This window comes from Geotrypetes seraphini, chromosome 7 (assembly GCF_902459505.1).
Source record: "Geotrypetes seraphini chromosome 7, aGeoSer1.1, whole genome shotgun sequence".
Taxonomy (NCBI): Eukaryota; Metazoa; Chordata; class Amphibia; order Gymnophiona; family Dermophiidae; genus Geotrypetes; species Geotrypetes seraphini.
Genome location: NC_047090.1, coordinates 15743559 through 15767782, shown reverse-complemented (window position 1 = coordinate 15767782; position 24224 = coordinate 15743559). Strand labels below are relative to the sequence as shown.

General features: G+C 45.4%; 1 protein-coding gene across 1 annotated transcript in view; it reads right to left on the bottom strand.

Moving 5' to 3' along the window:
• Positions 1-24224, bottom strand: part of TRHDE (thyrotropin releasing hormone degrading enzyme) — a 404597-nt gene that overhangs the window by 100043 nt on the left and 280330 nt on the right. The window contains exons 8-10 of the mRNA XM_033951769.1: positions 15162-15227; positions 14249-14436; positions 396-484 (exon numbers count right to left, since the gene is read on the bottom strand). Of these exons, the coding sequence (XP_033807660.1) occupies positions 396-484; positions 14249-14436; positions 15162-15227 (343 nt within the window). The remainder of the gene's footprint in view (positions 1-395; positions 485-14248; positions 14437-15161; positions 15228-24224) is intronic.

Here is a 24224-nt window from a genome sequence, read left to right as displayed (position 1 = left end):
AAATCATCAATATTTTATCTGTTATTCTGCAGTGTTTTCACTCATTCCTTTTCTTACGGCGGTTATGATTTATCTACGCCGACTCCACCAGGTACGGGAGGGATTTTATCCAATAATGATAGGCGATCCCAGATTTAAAAAAAAAAAAAAAAAGCTGTAGAATACCTGCCCCACAGATATATTTCATTTTCATCTCATTCCTCACTAGTCCTGAAAAGCTACAGTCAAGAGTTCGCTTTCGGAGCACCCTGTTATCAGACGCCGTCTTTCTGTGGAGACGGTTTTAAGTAGCCCAAAGCAAGTGTGAATGAAGTATTTGGCATTCTAGAGGAAGGAGCCCAGTGAAACACAATTATATTTGATCAATGTTCGCAGACAGGCCAGTGCATTCCCACCTGATTTGTCAGACACCCATATAATTGCCTCCGATGAGATGTGACTTGCGTTTCCTACTGCAAACGTTAATGGAACCTGCCACAGGTAGCTGCAAGAGAGCAGAAACAGAAGCAAAGACAGGAGCTAATTCTCCTTAATAGCAGCAATCACAGGTCAATCAGAATAAATCAAAGCAAAATGTCAGGAGACAGGCAAACACATTTCACACTTTAAAATATTGCTTAGGTTTCTTTTAAAGTCACTACTAGGGGGTAATTACTAACCAGTGTTAGGGGAATAACTCACCGTACTGTATTTTTCTCTTAATGTATATTAAACAGTAAAATCACGTAACACTTGACCATCGTGCCCTTCACTGTAGATCACCCTAGGCTACCTAAAATGAGATGCAAAGCATGCAAATACAGGCAAAGCACTTCAATAATATGGAAATTGAATAATGCAGCTTGGGTAGAATTCCACAAACTGCATTTTTCACGGTAATATAACGCCAGTTTTGAGCTGGCTTTGTTTTTCCTCCCTGGGACATCGGGCTGATAACACACAACAGAAATTCTGGAGAGTTTTCTTAAAGGCACCAGCTTCAAGGTATTTGTGCCTTTGGGAGCACCCTCACAAGTATCACTGAACCCCCACAGTCAAGCCCTCCAACCCCAAAGACATCACTCATCCTCCCCATCCAGCCCCTAACCCTCATCTCATGAAGGCGTCACTGTCCCCTCCCCTTCCCAGGACCAACCAGGAAGAGATCACGATAAGCTAAGTGATATTCCTTCAATTCAAATGAAAATTTTATACAAAATAAGAAAAAAATAGAAAACGAGTTCTTATGAATAATTAATAAAGGTTGGACCGACGAAGAGGTTTCAGCTACCGGGAATGTTTGGTCCGGTGGTAGTCTGAAGGTCCATACAAGTAAAACCAATATCTATGGATAGCCCTTGATGTGATATTGATAAGACTACAAAGTATATGATTTGATTGAACAAGGACATATGGTAGGAGCAGTCACCAGCAGTGTTCCCTCTAAGCGGGCGGGTGTTGTGAGCAAACTTTTTTCACTGTGAGCTAAAAATATCGGGCGCCAGCAAGTTATGAGCCAAATAAATATGTTGCTTTCTACCACAGAACTTCCTTACGTTTGTATGGAATCTATCCCCTTTCAACTTTAGAGAGTGCCCTCTCGTTCTCCCTGCCTTAGCTACTAAGTCTATTCCCTTCAGTACCTTGAATGTTTCTATCATGTCCCCTCTCAATCTCCTCTGCTCAAGGAAGAAGAGGCCCAGTTTCTCTAATCTTTCGCTGTACGGCAACTCCTCCAGCCCCTTAACCATTTTAGTTGCTCTTCTCTGGATCCTTTCGAGTAGTACCGTGTCCTTCTTAAAGTACCAGTGCTGGACGCAGTACTCCAGGTGAGGGCGTACCATGGCCCGGTACAGCAGCATGATAACCTTCTCTGTCTCTTCAGTCCAGCATCTGCCCCTTCCATTCACTGTCTGTCTTTCCCTGCCATCTCTCCTCCTGCCCCCCCCCCACCCCCCAATTTGGTCTAGCATCCATCATCTTCCTTCTGTTCCCCTCATGGTCTGGCATCTCTATCCTTCCCTCCCCCCTGTGGTTTTTAGCATATCTCTCTTCTCATTTCCTCCACTCAGATCTGATCATTCTCTGCTCTCTCTTCCCTTTTCTTCTCTGGTCTTCCTTCTCTATTTTCTGCCTCCATCTAAATTAAATTCTTTCTTACTATTTAGTCCCGTTTCCCTCTTTTCACTGTGTCTACACACAGCTTGTCACCCCTTTCCCTCACCCCTCCATTATCTTACTATTTTCTTCCCCCTTTATTTATCTCCTCCTTCCATCCAGTATGTGTTCTTTCCCCACTTCCATTCAGCATCTGCTCTCCCTTCTCAACTGACATCCATCTGCCTTCTGCTCTCTCTCCCTTCTTCTCACTTCCATCATCTGTCCCCTTCTCTCTCTCTCTCATCTCCTCCATTCCATCATCTGCCCCTTCTCTCTCTCTCTCTCTCTCCCCCCCCCCCCAACTTCCATCATCTGCCCCCCTTCCCCTCACCTTTGTGGGTCACTTTCTTTCCCCTGAGGGTGGCTCATGTCACAGGGGAAGCTTTGGCCGAGCAGAACCGCTTGATTGACAGTGGAACTTACTTGATTGATGTCGATGCTGGGGCCCGTTGCCGTTTGAAGGAAAAAAAAAAGGTGGAAAAAAGGAACCTGTAAAGGCGAGAGGAAGGGAAACCTCCAGGACAGCTGCTTTTTGCCCTCCTTCAGCGGCCCAAGAGTTCAGACCAGCAGCGGCAGCTCTGTATGCTTTTAACTTCGGCACAGAGCTGCCCCTAATCAATAGTTTAGCGCGGTTTCATGAGGCAGCCTCGGGGCCTTTGATAGCCGGCCCGCTTCGATGATGCGATGTGGGCCGGCCTAGCAAAGGCCCCGAGGCTGCCTTATGAAACCGCGCTAAACTATTGATTAGGGGCAGCTCTGTGCCGAAGTTAAAAGCATACACAGCTGCCGCTGCTGGTCTGGAGGTGCGGAGACAAGGCAGGAGGCAAACGCGGTGGAAGGCAGGAGTCCCGGCGAAGGCAGGAGTCCCGGCACAGCGACTGCAACAGGAAGTTGCAAGTCAGCTGACGCCGGCCTTTCGTTGCGGCGGGGACCGAATCCTTCGTGGACCGGCAAGATTTTGTTTGCGGACCGGCGGTTGAAGAACTGTGCTCTACATTGTGTGCGCTGCGACGAGAAACTTGTGCGCTGCGAGGTAATATTTTGTGCGCGTGCGCACGTCAACGCAGCTTAGCGGGAACACTGGTCACCAGTCACTTCTGCCCGCTCTAAGCTTCCTTCGATGAGTTCCTTGTTTTCTAACTAATCATGTCCTTAAATTTCTGAGTGTCCTATTGAGCTTCTGTGGGGATGGGATAGAAATCGAAATCAATCAATCAATTCAAAACGGCAGAGGGTAATCTGCAGTGAGTATCTGGTGGCACGGGAGAGAAGCTAGCAGTAGCAAGAGTCTACCACTAGGAGTCACTAGCATCATTTTGAGCCCAATGCTTTAGCAGGCAATGGCGAACAGGGATCGTTCCTGCCTTGTACCCCAAACAACCAGGAATCTCCCTCGGTGGTCTCGGCATGTTGGGGGGGGAAGGATTAGCAAGGCGGTTTGGGGCTTGAGCGGTGGGATTTAGTGAGGCCTTCAAAGAGTGGAGGTCAAGGCCAGACTGCAGCTAAGTCAGTGTTGCCTTGGAAGGCATGGGGGTGGTCCAAGCGTGCAAGCAATTATCACGAAGCCGGACCTTTTCCGGATGCTCTTCGGGGGTATTGGCACAATAAAGTAGTTGTGAGGATGAGATGTGTCTCGTCATTGAGGCCTCCTTGGGCTCCCTTTTTGGTGTCTTCGGGGTATTGGGCCATGTGTTATTTATCTAATTCGATTTGTATCCTGTTTTCCCCAAAGAGCTCAGAATGGGTTACAGGTTAAACATACATAATTTCGATACAAGTTTTTATCCTAACCTGACACATACTAGGGCTCTAATATTTATAGACATAATATACTGTTTACCGGTTACAATTTGCCATAGTTCTCCTTACAAGGCTTTCAGTACAAGTTTTATCCTAATTTGACACACAGATAGTTTACATGTTAGATTTGCCATAGCTACACAGCAAGATTTTACGATATAAGTTTTCCATACTGGTTCTGGTACCAATGTACATTTCTTTGTAGTCCGTCGGTCAACGGCAGGGGTTTAGGTGAAGAGGTACGTTCTTATTGATTTTCTAAAGCTGAGGAGTCCGTCAAGGGATCTGATCTGCGACAGCTCTCAGTTCCAGTGGCTCGGTATGAAGTGGGAGTAGGATCGTCGCTTGGCGGTTTGCAGTCGAAAGGCACGACCAGGGGGCCGTTTTGAGGTTTATTTCATCTTGGGAGCGGAGGGACCGGTTTGGCACGTACAGAGGAAGATTAGCCATCACTTAGCCCATGTCGTGTAAGGATCTGAATGCTAGCATCGGGCCCTTGAACACAGGGAGGAAAAAGAACTCAACTTGCAGTATTGATCACAAGCTTCATTATTTGTTTACCATGGGAGTCGCTAACCTTGGGGTCCTTTTACTGAGGTGCGCTAATGGAATATAATGGGCACGTTAGCATTTAGAGCGCGGTAATCTTTAGCGGGTGCTAAATCAGTTAGCGCGCCTTAGAAAAAAGATTGAATGATTTGTGTGTTATTATCGGGTTCTGATGGTACGAAGACATATTGATGTCATAGATAGAGCTACCAAACATCCGGATTTCCCCGGTCATGTCCTCCTGGCAACCTTACCACTTCCTCAGGTGACGCGTTCCTGAGCTTAACTATTCTCTGAGTGAAAAAGTATTTCCTTGTAACTTCATCGAGTGTCCCCTAGTCTTTGTAAATCTTGATGCAGTAAAAAAAAAAAAAAAAAAATTGATCCACTCAGGGTTTTGTGGCCTTCAATCATATCTCCCCTAACCTTTTTAGTCTTTCTTCATACGAGAGGAGCTCCGTCTAGAACCGAAAAGGTTCATTATCCACTTTGTACTTTTCCACTACTGTTTACCGTCTTGAACTGAAAAGCTATGACGGGATATAAATAAAGCTTCATTATTAACTTTGGTCGCTCTTCTTTGAACTTTTTCTAGTGCATTGTTCATTATCTACCATGCACTATTGCAAATTTTCCCTGTATTAACTGTATGGCAGTGCTGGGAACATAGAGGTTTTGCAGTTACGGCAAATTAAGGTTAGCAATTTCCACATGATAACTGCAAAACCTTTCCGTATTTCAGTAAAGAGAGGCATGAAGGAGTTAATTCTCCTCAAACACTAGTGATGTATGTTAGACACTAACTGATGATTATAGAGAATATTCTGTAAGGCTTCCAACAAAACATTTTGCCAAACACATGGCATCGCTCATATTAATTTATGAAAAGGAAATCGAACGTTGGCACAATTCCCAAGGCGGACATGCATTCATTCAATAGGTCTTAAAATGATACAAGAGAATCTGTAAGCCGCACAACCCTATAAACAAATCACCAATGAATAACCAGTCTGAAAACATCTGTAATATGCTTTTATCAAAGGTAGGTTTTGACATGAAGACGGACGTTTTTATGATACACAACAACCTGCACGTCAAATGGGTTACAGCTGGTAATTTATCAAGCAAAGACTACAGACCAGATGTATCTCTGCTCTTTCGTATTTCAATTATTGCCATTAAAAAAGAATTAACATCTAAATGAGGCATCATTTTGGGAAGGTAAGAAAGTGGCCGTACATTTCCTGTTCACCGGGAACGAACATGGCACTACCCTCTCTTAAGCAAGAGTTTATTCTTATTTAATAGAGCACCCACATCAAATAAAAATAAGAACATAAGCAATGCCTCCGCTGGGTCAGACCTGAGGTCCATCGTGCCCAGCAGCTGGCTCACGCGGCGGCCCAACAGGTCCAGGACCTGTGCAGTAATCCTCTTATCTATACCCCTCTATCCCCTTTTCCAGCAGGAAATTGTCCAATCCTTTCTTGAACCCCAGTACCGTACTCTGCCCTATAACGTCCTTTGGAAGCGCATTCCAGGTGTCCACCACACGCTGGGTAAAGAAGAACTTCCTAGCATCGGTTTTGAATCTGTCTCCTTTCTACTTTTTCGAGTGCCCTCTTGTTCTTTTATTATTCAAAAGTTTGAAGAATCTGTCCCTCTCTACTCTCTCTATGCCCTTCATGATCTTGTAAGTCTCTATCATATCCCCTCTAAGTCTCCTCTTCTCCAGGGAAAAGAGACCCAGTTTCTCCAATCTTTCTCTATCTATCTCTCTTTCTCTTTCTCTCTCTCTTTCTTTCTATCTCTCTCTCTATTTCTCTCTGTCTCCCTTTCTCTCTCTCTCTTTCTGTCCCTCTCTACTCTCTCTATGCCCTTCATGATCTTGTAAGTCTCCATCATATCCCCTCTAAGTCTCCTCTTCTCCAGGGAAAAGAGCCCCAGTCTCTTCAGTCTCTCAGTGTATGAAAGGTTTTCCATCCCTTTTATCAGACGTGTCGCTCTCCTCTGAACCCTCTCGAGTAACGCCATATCCTTCTTAAGGTACGGCGACCAATATTGGACGCAGTACTCCAGATGCGGATGCACCATCGCCTGATACAACGGCAGGATAATTTCTTTCGTTCTGGTAGTAATACCCTTCTTGATTATACCTAGCATTCTATTCGCTCTCTTAGCGACCGCTGCGCACTGTGCCGTCGGCTTCATTGTCACGTCCACCATTACCCCCAAGTCAAAACATTAGTGATGAATTGTAAGCAAGGTGAGTTCTGGGTTGGTTTCTAACGTCCCCCAAGTGGTTGCAGAAGTTGCCCTTTTTTCCAATTCTAAGAAGACTATATAGGAATCTAGGGATCCCTTAACAAAAGCTGCGTTAGGTGCTAACTTGCACTTAATGCAGCAAAAATGGCCTAACCCCGGATGTACTAAAGTGCTCTGCAATAGTTCTACCATTTGCAAGCACTAACCCTATAAAAAAGCACCAAGAACTGAGCGTGCAATTTAATTAAATAACAAGCTAATTAGCACCAGTAATTGGCATTTTAATAAGAAATTATTGATGCCAACTAGAATCAATCAGGGGTCATGCATATCAAATTTAGGTCTAGGATCTGCGCTTCAATTTTACGCATGAGTCAAAAAAGGGGGGAAGGGATGAAAATGGGCATGTCATGGGTGTAATTCCATGTGTAATTACAGACCCCCCCCCTTTATAAAGCAAACGCCAGCATTTTTTAGCGCCGGCTGCTGTGGTAACAGCTCGGACGCTCATAGGAATTCTATGAATGTCAGAGCTGTTACCTCGGTAGCCGGCACTAAAAACACTAGTGTGGCTTTGTAAAGGAGGAGGAGAATTAGGGTCTCTCTGCCTAGTTGTGGTTTCTGGGCATAAGCGCTATTCCATAAACCATGCCTAACTTTAAGCATGGTTTATAGAATATAGCGCTTCTTTTGGCACCAAAATTTTGGGGTGCTATTTATAGAATTTAGTCCATAGTGCACGGTAATGATTTTTCCTAATTTATGGGAGGGGGTATGTAATGGATGAAGAATGGGCATTGCTGCACTAATCAGTTAGGGCCTGGTTCTATAAGTGGTATCGTAGCACTAACCACATTGTAGACACTGCTTTGCATGGTTGTTAATCAACCGCTAGGCCTAAGAGATCTAGCCAATTGGAGTCTTAAGCTACTCCGAATGCATCCCAGAATGCACTGGGACAGAAGCCTAAGATTCTGGTTGGCCCAGGTACCTAAAGCCTCTCCTATGGGAGGGGCCTTAAGCGCCTTGGCCAATCAGGGCCTTAGGCGCCTCCCCAGTGCATCCCACAATGCACTGGGAAGGGGAAGGCCTGCCATTTTGTGGATTTGGGCCTGCTGGTTGGAGGAACTAAACATCCCTCCAGCTGCCCAACGAAAAAAAGGTACTGGTGGGGTCCAGGTGGGCTTGGGAGGGTCAGGAAGTGGGCACTCCTCCTGCTGCGGACATTTGGGGGTGAGTGGGCAGCTTCAGAAGTTCCAGCAGGGGGAACTGGGCATGACTAAAGGGGGGGGACAGGATCCCTGCTGTGGCTGCTAAATTGATTGCAGCAGAGAAATTCCCTTGCCGCGATCAGCTCAGTGGCAACGCGATTCTCTAACCGGCGCCTGTGATATGGTCGCCGGTTAGAGAATCATGGCGGTTAGGCGGGTTTAGGTGTCTGTCCATGAGGGCAGACACAATTCTATATAGGACACCCGTGTGCGATTCTCAAAAATGAGATCAGGTGTCCTATACAGAATTCGGAACGTAGTGCATAGGCGGGCAGAAGATTCAGTTATGGCTCTAGTTCCCCGCCCACCTCATCCCGGCCGCTGTATTTTTAAATCGGCGGGCAGCGTCACTGTAGAATGAAAACTCGTTGACATTTCACTACCTACACCTTAGTGTGTTATATGGTTAGCGTATGGTTACTGCATGGGCCCTTACCACCTCCGAAATAGGTGGCAATGACTGTGCACTAATGCTCCACCCCCTAGGCCCGCCCCGTTCCGCCCCAGCCCCACACAAACCTTGTCTCTTCGGACAGGGGCTGGAGTGCATCCACGCATGCGCAGAAGCACTCCAGACTCGGCCCCGATCTCACCCTATCACGGCTTTATAAAAGGGGAAGTATGAACGTTAAGATGTTTTTAGCGTGCGGTAAATAAACAATTTTTTTTATTTATATGCCACTTATAGCCTAAGCGGTTTACCTTCAGGTACTCAAGCATTTTTCCCTGTCTGTCCTGGTGGGCTCACACTCTATCTAATGTACCTGGGGCAATGGGGGGATTAAGTGACTTGTCCAGGGTCACAAGGAGCAGCGTGGGTTTGAACCCACAACCTGAGAGTGCTGAGGCTGTAGCTTTAACCACTCTAGAAATCAAAATGTAGTGAAAGTGAGTTAAGTATAGGACAATCAAGGCATTGTGACATCACTGATGAGGTTGGCTCTTATTGGTGGAATGAGGCATTATGATGTCATAATACCAGCTCTGCTTATCAGAGGCTGAAACTTTTCATACTATTTTTTTATTCAATTTTCTATATTGTTCTCCCAGGGGAGTTCAGAATGGTGTAACATGAATTTATTCCCGCTCCTGCTCGGTGCCGCTCAGTTGCTGTAGACGGAACTCGCGGTGGCAACCGATCAGGTTAGCAGCGGAGCAGGAGCACGGAAAGCTCGCTTCTGTTGGCTATACCTCTGGACCACCAAGGATTCCAGTGGCAGAGGAGGTATGATAAACACAGCAGGGAGGAGGGACAGAGTGGAGAGTCTGGGAGGGAGGGAAGGGGCTGTGTGGAATGCCTGGCAGGGAGGGGGATGGAGCTGGGTGCAGAGTCTGACAGAGGAGGGAGGGAAGGGGGCTGGGTGCAGTGCCTGGCAGGGAGAGGGATGGAGAGCCTGACAGAGGAGGAAGGGAAGGGGGCTGGGTGCAGAGCCTACCGAGAAGGGAGGAGGCGCTTGGTGCAGATTCTGGCAGGACAGGACACTTGAATATTAAGCTGCCCAACTTATATTCGAGTCAACCATTTTTCTTACTTTTTGGGGGGAAATATGGGGGTTTCAACTTATATTCGAGTTTATACGGTGAGTGACTTGCCCAGCATGGGATTTGAACCCACAACCTCAGGGAACCTCAGCCACACAGAATGAAAAAAAGAAAAAAAAAAATGACACAAATCTCCAAGGAAAGGAAATAAACCTTAAAATTAAAATATTTTCCCTGCACGCCAGGAATGAATATATGTTTAACCCATAGGCTTTGTAGGAAAATCTCAAGTTGAAATTACTAGGTATACTGGTGAAAAAAACCCTCATTCAGGCTACTTGAAAACTGACCTCCAAATGCATTGCACATTAGGCAAGTGGAAAACAGGACAGGCCAGCTGAGATTTTCAGATACAAATAGCAGGAACCAGCTATGCAATCGAAGGATGACCCGGCTGGTACAAGGAACCTGCTCTTAGCAAGACTGAGCAGCTCCCAAAGGATAGAAAAGGCAAAAGATACAGGCCTGACTAGCCAGGCTGAACAAATCTGACTCTGCAAAACCCTTCGAAGTGCTGCCTGCATGCACAGAAATTAAAACAAGAAAAATCTACCGACCTTGCCAGCTTCACAGAGAAACGTTTTTAAATAAAAATGACCCTGTCCTCGAGAATGAATTCAGTGGACGATGGGTAGGTAAATGTTGAAAGTCTTCCTCTGCCAAGAGCTCTTCGGCGGAAATGTTTTTGCAGATGGGGGCAGGATCCATCGACGACACTTTGCTTTGGTATCTTTTTAACCTCGGGAAATCAGAGCAATGAGAAATTCTGCCCTCCTTGTCTCTATTAACATCTGACCGTGTCGAAATGTCTTTCAAAATGATTCTGTTCCACTTTATTGTGTACGAGCGTTCCCAGTTTAAGATCCTCGTGAACAGAGAAGAGGTTTTAATAATGTTTTCTAGCATTTGCCTAATTACCCCAAAACTCATTTTTAGCCTATCAACATCTGGACCCTTGCCTATACACTCTCTCCCCACCCAACCGTGAAACAAATCCAGTTCTGTTTGCAGCAGATAGCGCTTGGGATTGAGTCTGCTGTAGGTAAACAGTTACATTTATATCAAGCCATTTCTCGATTGAATTTGCCCATATGAAATTACCGGCTGAAAACTGCCTTCCCCTCCTTGAGCAAAAGAGCTCACGTCACACCTGGGTGAGAGCGGAGCCCGCCATTACATTTTGAAATCCAGGTGCAATGACTTCCGGCACTTGAAATGCACTGGAACCAAGGTAGTTTCTCAGGTATTTCAAAGGTCTTCTTGAGTGCTACGACTCAGCGTTTTTTGTTTTTTTTTTTCATATAACATTTTATTAAGTACAGTAAACCCCCGCAAATTCGCGAATCGCGGACTCAGTAATTCACGGTATTTTCCGACCGCCACTTCCTTGTACTAAAATTATGGTTGCACCAATCAGGAGCTGCTTTGACACGCTATCTGGCGCGTCAAATCAGCTCCTGATTGGTGTAGCCTGACTTTAGTAACAGGAAGCGGCGGTCGGAGCACGCCGCGTGTGTTTTACTGCACCTGCTGGTGCCCCAGTTGCCCTCTCCTGCTTTTTGACAGGCGAAAAATTGCATTTGCGGTTTTCAAAACGTGCGGGGGTTTCGGAGGAGTACTGTACAGTCCAACATAGTGATGGCAAGTTGAATTTTTGTACTGGTCTTTCAGTTCCTTGAGTCCAGTGGAGTAGTAATGGGGAGTGAGGGGGACAGTCCGCCCCAGGCGCTGTCTTCCTAAAGGCACAGTACCCCTTCTCCTCTCCACGCTCCTTTCCTTGCCACGCGCCCTCTTTGCCTTCCCCGTACCTTTTTTTTTTACTTCCCCGGCGTGAGGCTGTCGCCCGCGTCGGCATCGGCGCTCTCTCTGATGTCACTTACAGGACCCGCACCTAGGAAGTGACGTCAAAAGGTTGCTGCTCATGCCAGAGAAGTTAAAAAAAGGTCCGGGGAAAGGGAAGGGGGGGTGGCGTGGCGGGAAAGAGGGAGAGGGAGGGGCTATACCTTCCTGAGCGCCGGTCACCCTTACTACACCACTGCTTGAGTCGATACATAGTTAAAACCGCGTGAGACAATTGCGCGTAGACAAAGCCGGACCGACAATCGCGCACAGGGCGTCAGCATGCCAGATTTAAACTCAATTTGAAAGCGCTCCGAGGGGGTTGTGGGGGGAGAACTCCCCATTAGAGAGGAAACAGGCTTTTCCCCTATAATACACCCCCAACGGCAGCGCCAACACTAATAAGTTAAGTGGGAGGGTTCCCCTCCACCCACCCCCTCGGAGCGTTTTCAAATTGAGTTTAAATCCGACACGCTGATGTCCTGCGTGCAATTGTCGGCCTGGCTTTGTCTGCGCATGATTGTCTCGCGCGGTTTTGACGCGTCACCGCTTGACTCTTCTAATGGCCGATTTCACTGTGACAGCCGAGGTGGTGTTGAATGTCCAAGCGCTACCGACAACTGTCTTCGTACAGGAGCCCCACAGGGCCAAATCCCCACAGCTTTTCTCTTCGTCTGTCTTTCCACAGAAGGAGCACCTATACTTTGCATGCAGGCTGATTTCAATGTTCTTTACCGTTTTCCATAGGGAAGCACCATAGCGGGTGCCATATTTCCCAACAATCCCAACCTTCTCGGGGTGGAAAGAGGACGGAGCCTCATGCGCAGGCGCAGTGTCACCCACTACTTATCATTTCTATAGCACTACTTGACATACAGAGTGCTACGCACTGCTTTATACCCAGGTACTTTTTCTGTCCCCAGTGGACTCACAATCTAAGGCCCACACTTTTTGGGCTTGCAAGCTACTTTTAAAATGACCTAGTCAAAATGATCTACCAACAATAAAATTTTAAAAAAATACAAAGCACACTGTACGCAGAGAAAATGTTAATTATCATTTGTATTCGGAGTTTTTATCAGAGGTCAAGGCAGGTGACTTTAAAATATGCAATGTCACCTCAGTAACAACTATACAAAAATAGACAAATATACCCCCTCCCCTTTTACTAAACTGCGATAGCGGTTTTTAGCACTGCGCTGCTCTCGATGCTGATAGGCTCTCTGCGTTAAAAAACGCTATTGCGGTTTAGTAAAAGGGGGCCATAGTGCAAAATATAGACAGCAGATATAAATTCTCAAAACGGACATATTTTGATCACTAAATTGAAAATAAAATCATTTTTCCTACCTTTTTGTCTGGTGATTTCTGAGTCTCTAGTTGCACTTCCTTCTTCTGTAAATTCAATATTTCTTTCTTTCTGCCCCCCTCTTTATTTCTGTCTTTCTCTCTCCCCCTGCCTGCCTGTCTTTCATAATCTCTCCCCCTGCTTGCCTGTCTTTCTTTCTCTCTCCCCCTGCCCCCCTCTTTATTTCTTTCTTTTTCTCTCCCCCTGCTTGCCTCCCTGTCTTTCTTTCTCTCTAGTTGCACTTCCTTCTTCTGTAAATCCAATATTTATTATTTCTGCCCCCTCTCCTTTTCTTTTTTCTTTTTTTTCTCTCCCTCTGCCCCCTCTTTATTTCTGTCTTTCTCTCTCCCCCGCCTGCCTCTTTCTTTCTCTCTAGTTATACTTTCTTCTTCTGTAAATCCAATATTTCTTTCTTTCTGCCTTTCATTTTTTCTGCCCCCTCCCCTTTTCTTTCTGTCTCTCTTTCTTTCTCTCTCCTCATGCCCCCTCTTTATTTCTATCTTTCTTTCTCTCTTCCCCTGCCTGCTTGTCTTTCTTTCTCTTTCCCCTTGCCCCCCAAAGCCATCACGCCAACTTCCACTTCCCCTATTCTTTCACTCTCCCTGCGGCCGCTTCCCCGCTCCCCCCAGCCACCACACCGATTTCCCCCTGCTTCCCTGAGCCAGGCCTGGCATGTACAAATGCCAGGCCCACAAGCCTTCACCTCTGACGTCAATTCAGACGTCGGAGAGAAAGTTCCAAGCCAGCCAGGCAGCGATCGGCACTACAGCAATTGGCTAGCCCAGAAGTTCCTCTCCGACGTCAGAATTGACGTTGGAGGTGAAGGCTTGTGGGTCCGGCGCTTGTACACGCCTGGCCTGGCTCAGGAAGAACAAGATCGCAAAGGCAACACGATCAACTCGCGTTGCCTTTGTGATCCACTGGTTGATCGCGATTGACCATTTGGGCACCCCTGATCTATGGAATTGGGGGGGGGAACAATGGAGGGTTCCGTGACTTGCCCAAGGTCACAAGGAGCTGCAGTGGGAATTGAACCCAGGTCCCCAGGATCTCAGCTCACTAACCATTAAGGATAAGGCTGCATCCATGTTTACGTTTGAAGGATCAGCTTGCTAAGGTGGTGCGGGGGTGAGGTGGAAGTTGAGATGGATTTGCCAATTGTGGCCATTACATCAGAATTAAATTTGCCACTGGTCAGCAGGGCATGGTTTTCCTACAGCCTGACGCTCAGTGCCTAAACTGGTGCAAGAAACTGCACTTTGTCCGGGTTTTGAAAAGCATCCTCGAAATCGCGTCGGTAACCCTAATCGTGGCACACCATTTGTGCCGTGGCACACAGTTTGCGAGACGCTGCTCTAATGAGCGATTTAATCCATCGAAGATTTCCTCCACTTGCTTGGGAAGTCTTTGATAAATGATAGGCTGAGATGCTAAATTCAGTCAACCACATGGGCCCACAATACAACACTTTTGATTACTGGCATAATAGCAGTACCTGTTATTCCTAAGCCTGGAGTCTCTGATTTTTGCATCGCTGTCGTAAATAAAGTGCTCTTGGGTGATCGTTATGCAGCCATCTGTTGTCTCGTTCCTGACAATGGTGATAACGGGATAACCCATCTGTAGCGTCCACTGATCCATTACCTCCTCAATGTTCCTGGCTTTCCCTTCCTTCTTCAAAGCCTTCAAAACAACACATTGTTTATACGTGGAAAGAACCTTTCTGTATTGTCAAATGTTCCATTTACAGCCTGTCCAACACCTCCCAAGGGACCCAGCACAGAAAGATCTTTGTCCTTCTACATTTACACAATAAGGTCCTAGCTCAAACCAAGTAGAAATAAATTTAATTAAACGTTACAATGGCAGAAGGGAAGAAAGGCTTAAATAGCGGGAAGACAGCTATCACTATATATGCGCCATAACACCTGCGGCCTTTTTAATTGCATGTTCTGGTATTTTCACCCCATGCTTCTTTCTTCAGCTCACTCAACTGTTCCTGGTTGGTGGTTGTTTTTTTTTTCCCCTTGTACTGGGTAAATGGCAAGGCAGGGTTGTGTTCCCTTGAAAAGATGCATGCAAGAATTTCATACTCTGCTGCTGTTTTGAGCAGTACATTCAATCCCATTAACCTCCCTCACCAAGTCTCAGAACAATATCCCAGTAAAATGAGCCATGCTGGCTGACAGCAAAACAAGCTAGAAGCCTGTAACCTGTCACTCTTTCAGCCCCGCCAGCACTGTTTTGGTTTTTGTGTGTGGTTTTTTTTTCTTTTAGACGTTAATTTTGAAATATTATTATAAGGCTTGGGGATTCAGCGATGAATTATTTCTTCCTACCCTCTGGCTACACGCACAGCTATAGCTGTCTTGTCTTCTTGACGTTGCCGGGGGTCGAACATGCTTTACCTGAGAGAGCGTATTCCACAGATCACTCCTAGCTGCGTTGCCATATTTGTGACTCCTTAAATATTCCTACAGAAAAAATAAATATACAAACAAAAGAAAAAGTAGCTGGTTACTAAGAGCAGGCTACATAATTCCAAGTAAAACTCGGGGTAGACATTAGAGAATGACACGGGGACAAATTTGTCCCCGTCCCATGACTTTTGTCACTGTCCCTGCCCCGTTCCTGTGAGCTCTGCCTTAACCGCACAAGCTTCGAACACAAATTATTTTAACGTGTTTGAGGCTTGTGCAGATGAGGATGGAGCTTGAGGGAATGGGGCAGGAACAGGAAACGAACTTGCGGGGGGACGGGACGTGGAAAAATCTGTCCCTGTGTCATTCTCTAGTAGAAATTCATCTGCTGACAATGAGCATTATTTTTAACCGCCACTGGCGTTTTTCATGGATAGTCAATGCCGGCCCGTGTCCACGCACCAGCATTGAGTATCCGGTTTTACGCAGCCAGCTATCGTGCGCAGTTAAAAGCGACATTCGGCACTTAGGGCCTCTTTATAAAAAGCTGCGGTAGCATTTCTGCCACGGTCAATGTGCCGAAGCCTATAGGAATTGAATGGGCTTCGGCGCATTGACCGCGGCAGAATCGTTACCACATTAGCACACACTAATTACATTAGTGTGTGCTAAACGCTAAAGATGCCCATAGGAACCCCCTGATTTCAAGCTCCCCGATCCACACAGAAGATATTATTTTGATCCCCTTCCTTGCCCCCTAACAGCTGACCCACTGGACCCCAAGCATCCGGTTCCCCCACCTGTAATCCAAAGATTCCAATCCCTCTGTGAAGCTCCTCCAATCCCCCCTGCGGCAATGAACCCTCTTAGGACTCTATGGCAGACTCCCCCAACCCCACCCCAGATTCTCAACCTAAGTCTTACCAGCCACTCCGAGTGAGAGGAGTGATTCTTGGTCACCCCTGTCCTTAGACCATGGGTGACTCCTACAGGTAATTTTGTGATACTACCATTAGGGGCCAGGAAGAGGGTTTGATTTCTTTTGCCCTTCACTATCCCCTCCTTTAGCATGGTTTTTAGCGGCGGTAACAGCTCCGACGCTCATAGGAGTTCCATGCTATGGTTTTGTAAGGGAGGAGGGTTATGTGCATAATTAATGTTGCATAAAATATTAGGGATGAGTTGGCATTTGCAATGACGTGGGAAATTTCATGGCATATTATTAACAAATGAAAAGAGCAGAAAAACCCCGCAAGACCTTTTGATTTTTCTGTTGATGAGGACATGAAGGTTGCCAATCAAGTGGAGAAGGCTTCCTCCAGGGCAAGACAAATGATGGGGTGTATCCACAGAGGTTTCGTCAGCAGGAGACCTGAAGTTATGATGCCGTTGTACAGAGCCATGGTGAGGCCTCACTTGGAGTACTGTGTTCAGTTTTGGAGACCACACTACCGAAAGGACGTGCTGAGGATCGAGTCGGTGCAGCGAACGGTCACCAGGATGGTCTTGGGGCTCAGGGATCTCACGTATGAAGAAAGACTAAAGAAATTGCGGCTGTACTCACTTGAGGAAAGAAGAGAACGGGGAGATATGATTGAAACGTATAAGTACATCACGGGATGCATCGAGACAGAAGAGGATATCTTCTGGCTCATGGGACCCTCGACCACCAGAGGGCATCCACTGAAAGTCAGGGGAGGGAAGTTTCATGGCGACTCCAGGAAGTACTTCTTCACCGAAAGAGTGGTGGATCATTGGAACAGACTCCCACTCCAGGTGATAGAGGCCAGCAGCGTGATGGATTTTAAGAGAAAATGGGATACTCATGTGGGATCGTTAAGGGAGTAAACTCAGGGGGGAGGGATACTTGGAATGGGCAGACTTGGTGGGCTATATCCCTTTTCTGCCGCTTTTTTCTATGTTTCTATGTTTCTATGATAATAGCGCAAATAGGGAGAACGCTTAACAACATTGCTTCCAGAACAAGAAAACAGCCGTGAAAACTGGCATAAAAGAAACATTTTTAGAAATTAGGCCCATGTTGCCAGCCAGCGGTGGGAATTGCCCACGGAGAACCACATTTAACAGAGTGGAGAAAAATTCAAATTTATTTATAACCCGCTATACCTTGACAGTTCAAAGCGGTTTACAGCAAGATCTGCCATACACCGATGAATTACATATCGGATTAGATTAATTGCATGGCTGAAGTTCTTAAACAGATTTAGCACTTGGCCCTTCTGACATTACGGCGTTAACTCCTTCCAATTATTCAACCTCAACGGTCAGTAGTTTCAAAATGCCGGCAGCCTCCAACACGCCGTTCACTGCTGTACACTCCAAAGTCCTTGTTTCCCCATTCAACGGCTGCGTGGGGGAGAAAATTTCATCGCTGATTCAAAAGTGCACGGAGAAGCGGTTTTGAATTAGCAATGCAAATTTCTTCCCTGACGCAGCCGTTGAATAGTTGGAAGGAGCTAAAGCTAAGTAGAACCTTTTAGGTTTTTGGTTTTCCCTGTGCACAGTGCTGGGCTTGGTCCCTAGTTGAAATCTATGTGTTTAGAAGTGGAATTTTTTTCATGCCTATGATAAAAAATGAGCGGCTAAAAATCTATGTGGATTGCTGGCTCTGGCACAGTACTTGAGGCTTTAAATGTGGTTCTCCTTGGGCAATTCCCACTGTTGGCTGGTAACACTGGTCTAATTTCTAGAAGTGTGTTTGTTACCAATAAAACTAATACTTGTGTGATAAGATGAAAATTCCCATATGGGGGTGTGTTTAGATTGGACAACACTGTAATGGAAGATGTACGTATATGTTACATCTTCCAGTATGTCTAGGGTACCATATAGCTCCAGAAAAAGGAGAACGGATTGAGACACCCGGGTTTTACTTCTATTACTTTCAGCGGAAGTAAAATCCGTCCTCCTTTTTCTGGAGCTATATGGTAATCCTAAGTATGTCCTATGGAACTCTGTCTGCAGAAATAGCTCATGTAAGAAAAAAATTTGTATTTGGGTTGTTTTTTTGTTAAAAAAAAAAAAAGAACTCTGTGATGACTTTTAAGAAAGTTAGTAAATCATGTGCCTGTACAAAAGTGGTGATGTAGTCTGCCACGGAGCAGCTTGCTAAAAATCCATATTTGGAATATGGCCCTGAGAAACACCGAGAAGCTGTAAATATGAGAATCATTTTAATAAACCCTGATAAAGCATGTGGTTTAAGAACAAAAGGGATATATTTAGCAGTACAAAGTTACACCGACGCTTAAATCAAAGACCCGAGACTTCCACTTCCAGTAAGACTCGGCTACAGCAGATGGAAGGGGTATAGAATAAGAACACACGGGAACCAAATGTTAACATGATGATTTGGGATGAGGTTTGTGACAAATTACCATGGCAACTAAACCTCGAGTATTAAACAAGTTAAGCTCTAATTTTTTCAGATAAACATTTTAACCAAGGGGTCCTCTTTTAACGCGCTAAATGCTAACATGTCCATTATAGTCTATGGACACGTTAGCATTTAGCATGTGCGAAAACGGCTAGCGCGCCTTATTAAAAGGACCCCCAAGAGTTTCAGAATAAACTGAAGCTGGAACGAATTTATCAACAAGAAATACAACCATTAGAATTGCATAATTAGTACAATTTAACACCATAGATTAAAGAACGTTATGCAGTTCACTTACTGTATTTTTGCGGCAGTCTTACTCCCAGACATATAACAAAAAACCACAGTGTAATTTCCGTGTCTTCAGAAGCAAAGCCCAACCACAGGAAAAGCAGGAAGAGGAAGGTACAGCAAGAAAGAACAACATCAATGTTCCACCAGAAGAGATCTTGTTGATGAGGAAAAGAGGCTTGGGGTTCAGTCTTTGTAGCAATGGTTTCTCAGACATATGTTGATACAACAACCTTCAACAGCTGCTGCAAAATCTCTCTCCTTATATTGAAAAGACAAATCTGACACCAGTGGTCCATTGGTCCATGCCATGATAACATCACAACTAGACTACTGCAATGCCCTGTACACTGGTCTAACCAAAAAGAGTTTGCATCAGCTGCAACTAATTCAGAATGTTACAAGCATGTGGCACACTTGGAAAAAGACCTGGAGGATCTTAATAGCAGATTGCATAGAAACAACATTAGAATTCTTTGGATCTCTGAAGGTACCAAAGGTAGTAATTTTGTAACGTTCCTGGAAACCTTTCTGCTGAAATTATTTCACATTTCAGAAGGACTTTGAAAATAAGAAAGCTCAGAGAGACCCTTCATGCTGATAATCGGTCTCAAGATTCTGAAGACCCTAAGGAGTTACTGGATTTCCTTGAAGACTCATAATAGATTAGAACATAAGAATAGCCTTACTGGGTCAGATCAATGGTCCATCAAGTCCAGTAGCCTGTTCTCACAGGTCACTAGTACCTGGCCAAAACCCAAAGAATAGTACAATTCCATGCTACCGATCCAGGGAAAGCGGTGGCTTCCCCCATGTCTTTCTCAATAACAAACTATGGACTTTCTTGTAGGAAATTGTCCAAACCTTTCTTAAAACCAGATACACTATCCACTCTTACCACAACCTCTGGCAATGCGTTCCAGAGCTTAACTATTCTCTGAGTGAAAAAAATATTTCTTCCTATTGGTTTTATAATTTTTGATGGAGTGAAAAATCGATCCACTTGTACCCGTTCTACCCCACTCAGGATTTTGTAAACTTTAATCATATCTCCCCTCAGCCATCTCTTTTCCAAGCTGAAGTGCCCTAACCCAGGGGTCCCCAAAGTCCCTCCTTGAGGGCCAAATCCAGTCGGGTTTTCAGGATTTCCCCAATGAATACGCATGAGATCTATGTGCATGCACTGCTTTCAATGCATATTCATTGGGGAAATCCTGAAAACCCAACTGGATTCGGCCCTCAAGGAGGGACTTTGGGGACCCCTGCCCTAACCTTTTGTCTTTCCTCATATGAGAGGAGTTTCATCCCCTTTATCATCTTTGCCGCTCTTCTTTGAACCTTTTCTAGTGCCGCTATATCTTTCTTGAGATAAGGAGACCAGAATTAAACGCAATACTCAAGGTGAGGTTGCAACATGGAGCAATAGAAAGGCATTATAACATATTTGGTCTTGTTAACCATCCCTTTTTTTTAATAATTCCTAGCATCTTGGAATTATTGGGCGGAAGGTTTCATCGTATTGTCTACGATGACACCCAGATCTTTTTCTTGGGTGCTATCCCCCAAGGTGGACCATAGCATCTGGTCACTGTGATTTGGGTTATTCTTCCCAATGTGCCTCATTTTGCATTTGTCCACATTAAATTTCATCTGCCAATTGGATGCCCAGTCTTCCAATTTCCTAAGGTCTGCCTGCAATTTTTCACAATCTGCATGCATTTTAACAACTTTGAACAGTTTAGTATCATCTGCAAATTTAATCTCCTCACTTGTCGTTCAAATTTCCAGATCATTTATAAAAAAAGTTAAATGGCACCAGTCCCAGTACAGATCCCTGTGGCACTCCACTGTTTACTCTCCTCCATTGAGAAAAATGACCATTTAACTCTACCCTCTGTTTTTTATCCAATAACCAATTCCTAATCCACAACTGAACTTTGCCACCTATCCCATGACTTTACTTTTCTCAGGAGCCTCTCATGAGGAACTTTGTCAAAAGCTTTCTGAAAATCTAGATACACTACATCAACTGGCTCACCTTTATCCACATGTTTATTCACACCGTCAAAGAAGTCAAGCAAATTGGTGAGGCAAGATCTCACTTGGCTGAACCCATGCTGAATCTGTCTCATTAAATCAGGTTTGGCTATGTGTTCCACAATTTATTTTTTATAATTGTTTCCACCATTTTGCCTGGCCACGAAGTCAGGCTTACCGCTCTGTTATTTTCTGGATCGCCCCTGGAACCCTTTTTAAAAATCGGCCTAACACTGGCCACCCTCCAATCTCCAGGTACCACAGATAGGTTACAGATCACTAACAGCATGTCAGCATTTCATTAGAGTAGATAGAAGCCAGCTGATTTTATTGTGGACAACAAGGGCATAGTGGCAAATACACAGTTGCAGCACTGACCTAAAAAACGTATTTTGCCATAGTGACCAAATGAAACTGCAGTGCGACCAGTTGTGTTTTTGACAGTGGTTTTATGAAAAGCCATTTTCTCGTAATGATGTAGGGTCTTGGAATGCCAAGGTCTGGAGATATGATTTCGCCTTCAGCCCTGCTGAGAGGATTGTACCGTTGCTCTCCGTTGTTGTATTATATACTATGCTTTGCAGTGATTGAATTCATCTAGGTGCCCGGTGCTTCGATAATGAGTATGAGCTATGCAAGAATGGGATGTGTAATAGCGTACGAGAGATAAGAGTTATTAAGTTCTTGGTGATGTGCATGGTATGGAATTGCTCTTTAAGGAGCTCACATATTGTATGCAAGAAATTTGAACATGTGTATGAAAAATTCACTGCATGAGTCGTGCTGATCTGATAACGACGGACAAAGGCTAGAGCTGTACATTTCTATTTTCATTTGTATAAAGGCACCATGTACTGCTGAGATCAGCAGATATTATATGGCAATACAAATCACGCTAACTAAGCACTGAAGATAGTCACATATTGGTTGCAAAATTGATAAGTAATTTGTAAGTTAAAAGAGTCATGCAGGTGGCCTATATACAAGCCAATCCATAGTCCAGCATTCTTTTTCCCTTCCCTTCCATTCCCTCCCCACCTACCCCTGGTCCAGCATCTTCTCTTTCCTTCTGTATCCCCCAAGGGTCCAAAATCTCATCTCCTGTTTGCATCTCTGGTCCTGTGGCCAGAATCTTTGCCCCTCTCCCTTCCCCTCTGCCCATATCTTTTCTGGTACTCTGTGCCAGATGCTTTTGGATGCGAGCTTTCATTGTCTAATTGTTGAGTGGGCAACTTGACAACTCCCAATGTAGGCTTTGCAGCCGAAACGCGGTCCATGTCGGGTCCGTTTTTCTTGTCCCACTTCCTATGGGTGACAACAACGCTTCAGTTTGAACGGTCTGGCCTTCTCTGCTCCCTGGTTTATCCAGTATAGATCCTTCCAGGCGAGGCTCATCCTCAAGCAGTGCCACATCCCACACTCTCCTCAAAATGAAATGCATCACCGGAGCATCTAGATATTAGTTGCACCCACACAGGGTTACACTTTTATTCTATAATGGAACCTAGGCGCCTTGGTTCCACTATAGAAATATTCCTACAATGTAACCTCAAGGTACCTAAACTGAAGCATCCAGTTATAGATTTGCCGCTTATTGGCTTGTGTGGGCAAAATTTGTCTGTTCAGAGGCCTGGAAAATTCAAACTAAAAACATACTGACGATGACTACCTAATGCTGCTGCCTAAGTGCTTTTTGGTATCGACCACTTAGATGTTACGCTGCTGGTATTTAAGAGCAATATCAGCTTGTTAAGGTACAAATTGACTGCCCTGTGCAGTTCTTCTGCCGTACATTATAATGTTCATGGCAAAAGGTCTGATGCCGTCCCTTAGGAACTGCTGTGGGCAAATACACATAATTGAATTGATTGATTAAATATGTTACCCAGCAGAACAGCTGAGGAGCCACAGAATAATCATCTAATATTAGAGGAATAAAAGCATAGCAGACAGATGTCGAGAGAGAGAGAGAGAGAGAATTCATTTAGCGAGTTTTAAAGCGCTGAGAGCAATGGCCTTAACAGCAACTTGTGACTAGGATGATGGTAAAAAAAGCAAACCTTGCTGATCTTATTATCTTTTCTATTTGTGAGAGCTGCTGGTTTTACAAACAGAAAACAATAAAACCAGGAATCACAGTTTCTGTGCTGTTATTCTCCACTGAAGCAAAATTGACCTAGACTTACAATCTCATCTTCTTACAGCTGCTGGGGGTTTCTCTGTGTGGCGCATCTTTTCAGAGGGATTAGAGGAGATGGTCCACTTGAGGAATATAGCAACGGTGAAAGTCAGGGTTTAGGGGCAGTCCACTGCAACCCCCCCCTTTCTCTCCAGGGACACATGGACACCATCAATAACAGGGCATTTGATAGGGATGCGCGAAGACCAAAACTTTGTATTTAGCTAGGTTTGTTTGGCTTTTTCTCCTAGTTTTTTTTTAGGTTTTGTGGTTTATTTTGCTCATCCATTTTAAAATGGTGGTAATCAACTTAATGCATGTTAATTCATAGGTCCTAGAGAAGTAAATTAAGTTAGCTTGCCTAACCCTTCCTCCTGCCTAGTACTGAGCACGGTACACCGTCAAAAGCATGGAGGACAACTGCGCACTGAGAATCCCGCGCTGACATCTGAGCGCAGGACATATATATGCCATCGCTTCCGCCGCTTTCGGGCCTTCTGCTTTACACTCTGAGGGGGGCTGTGGGCCCCCCTCCCCCCCGACTACACTTAGAACTGCTTGCGCTCCCGTTGGGAGTGTGTGGGGGGGAACCCTCCCCCAGTACACTGAAAACTCCCGTTCTCCTTACCGTTATCGCTCTTCGGGAGTTTTCAGTGTACTGGGGGGTTCCCCACACACACTCCCCAGCGGGAGCGCGAGGACTTCTAAGTGTAGTAGCAGGGTTCCCCCTCCCCACTCCCCCCTTAGAGCGCAAAAGGGAAAGCCTCGAAGCGGCGGAATGCGTGCAAATGTCAGCTCGGGATGGTCGGCGCACTATTGTCCTGAGCACATGGCAGTCAGTGTGTTGGTTTTTTTTAAAGCATTGGCCACACTGGACAAAGAAGTTTCTGGGCATTGAGCAGAGTATCTGGCTAGAGCAGGGAGTGATCGTCGCCCGCTGTCTGGGCATCTGTTTTGCTGTCCTATGTTTTCTGGATAGTTAGCCAGTAATGGTAGTGAAAATCTGCTACCCAGGTAACTCTGGTGTCTACCCTGGCTTGGCCTACACAGCACCCTGACACCATCTGGGTTGGCCAATGAATATCCCCCGTGGATGCCCTCCTGCCCGACAGCGATTTGACAGAAGCTTTTCAAAACCCGGACAAAG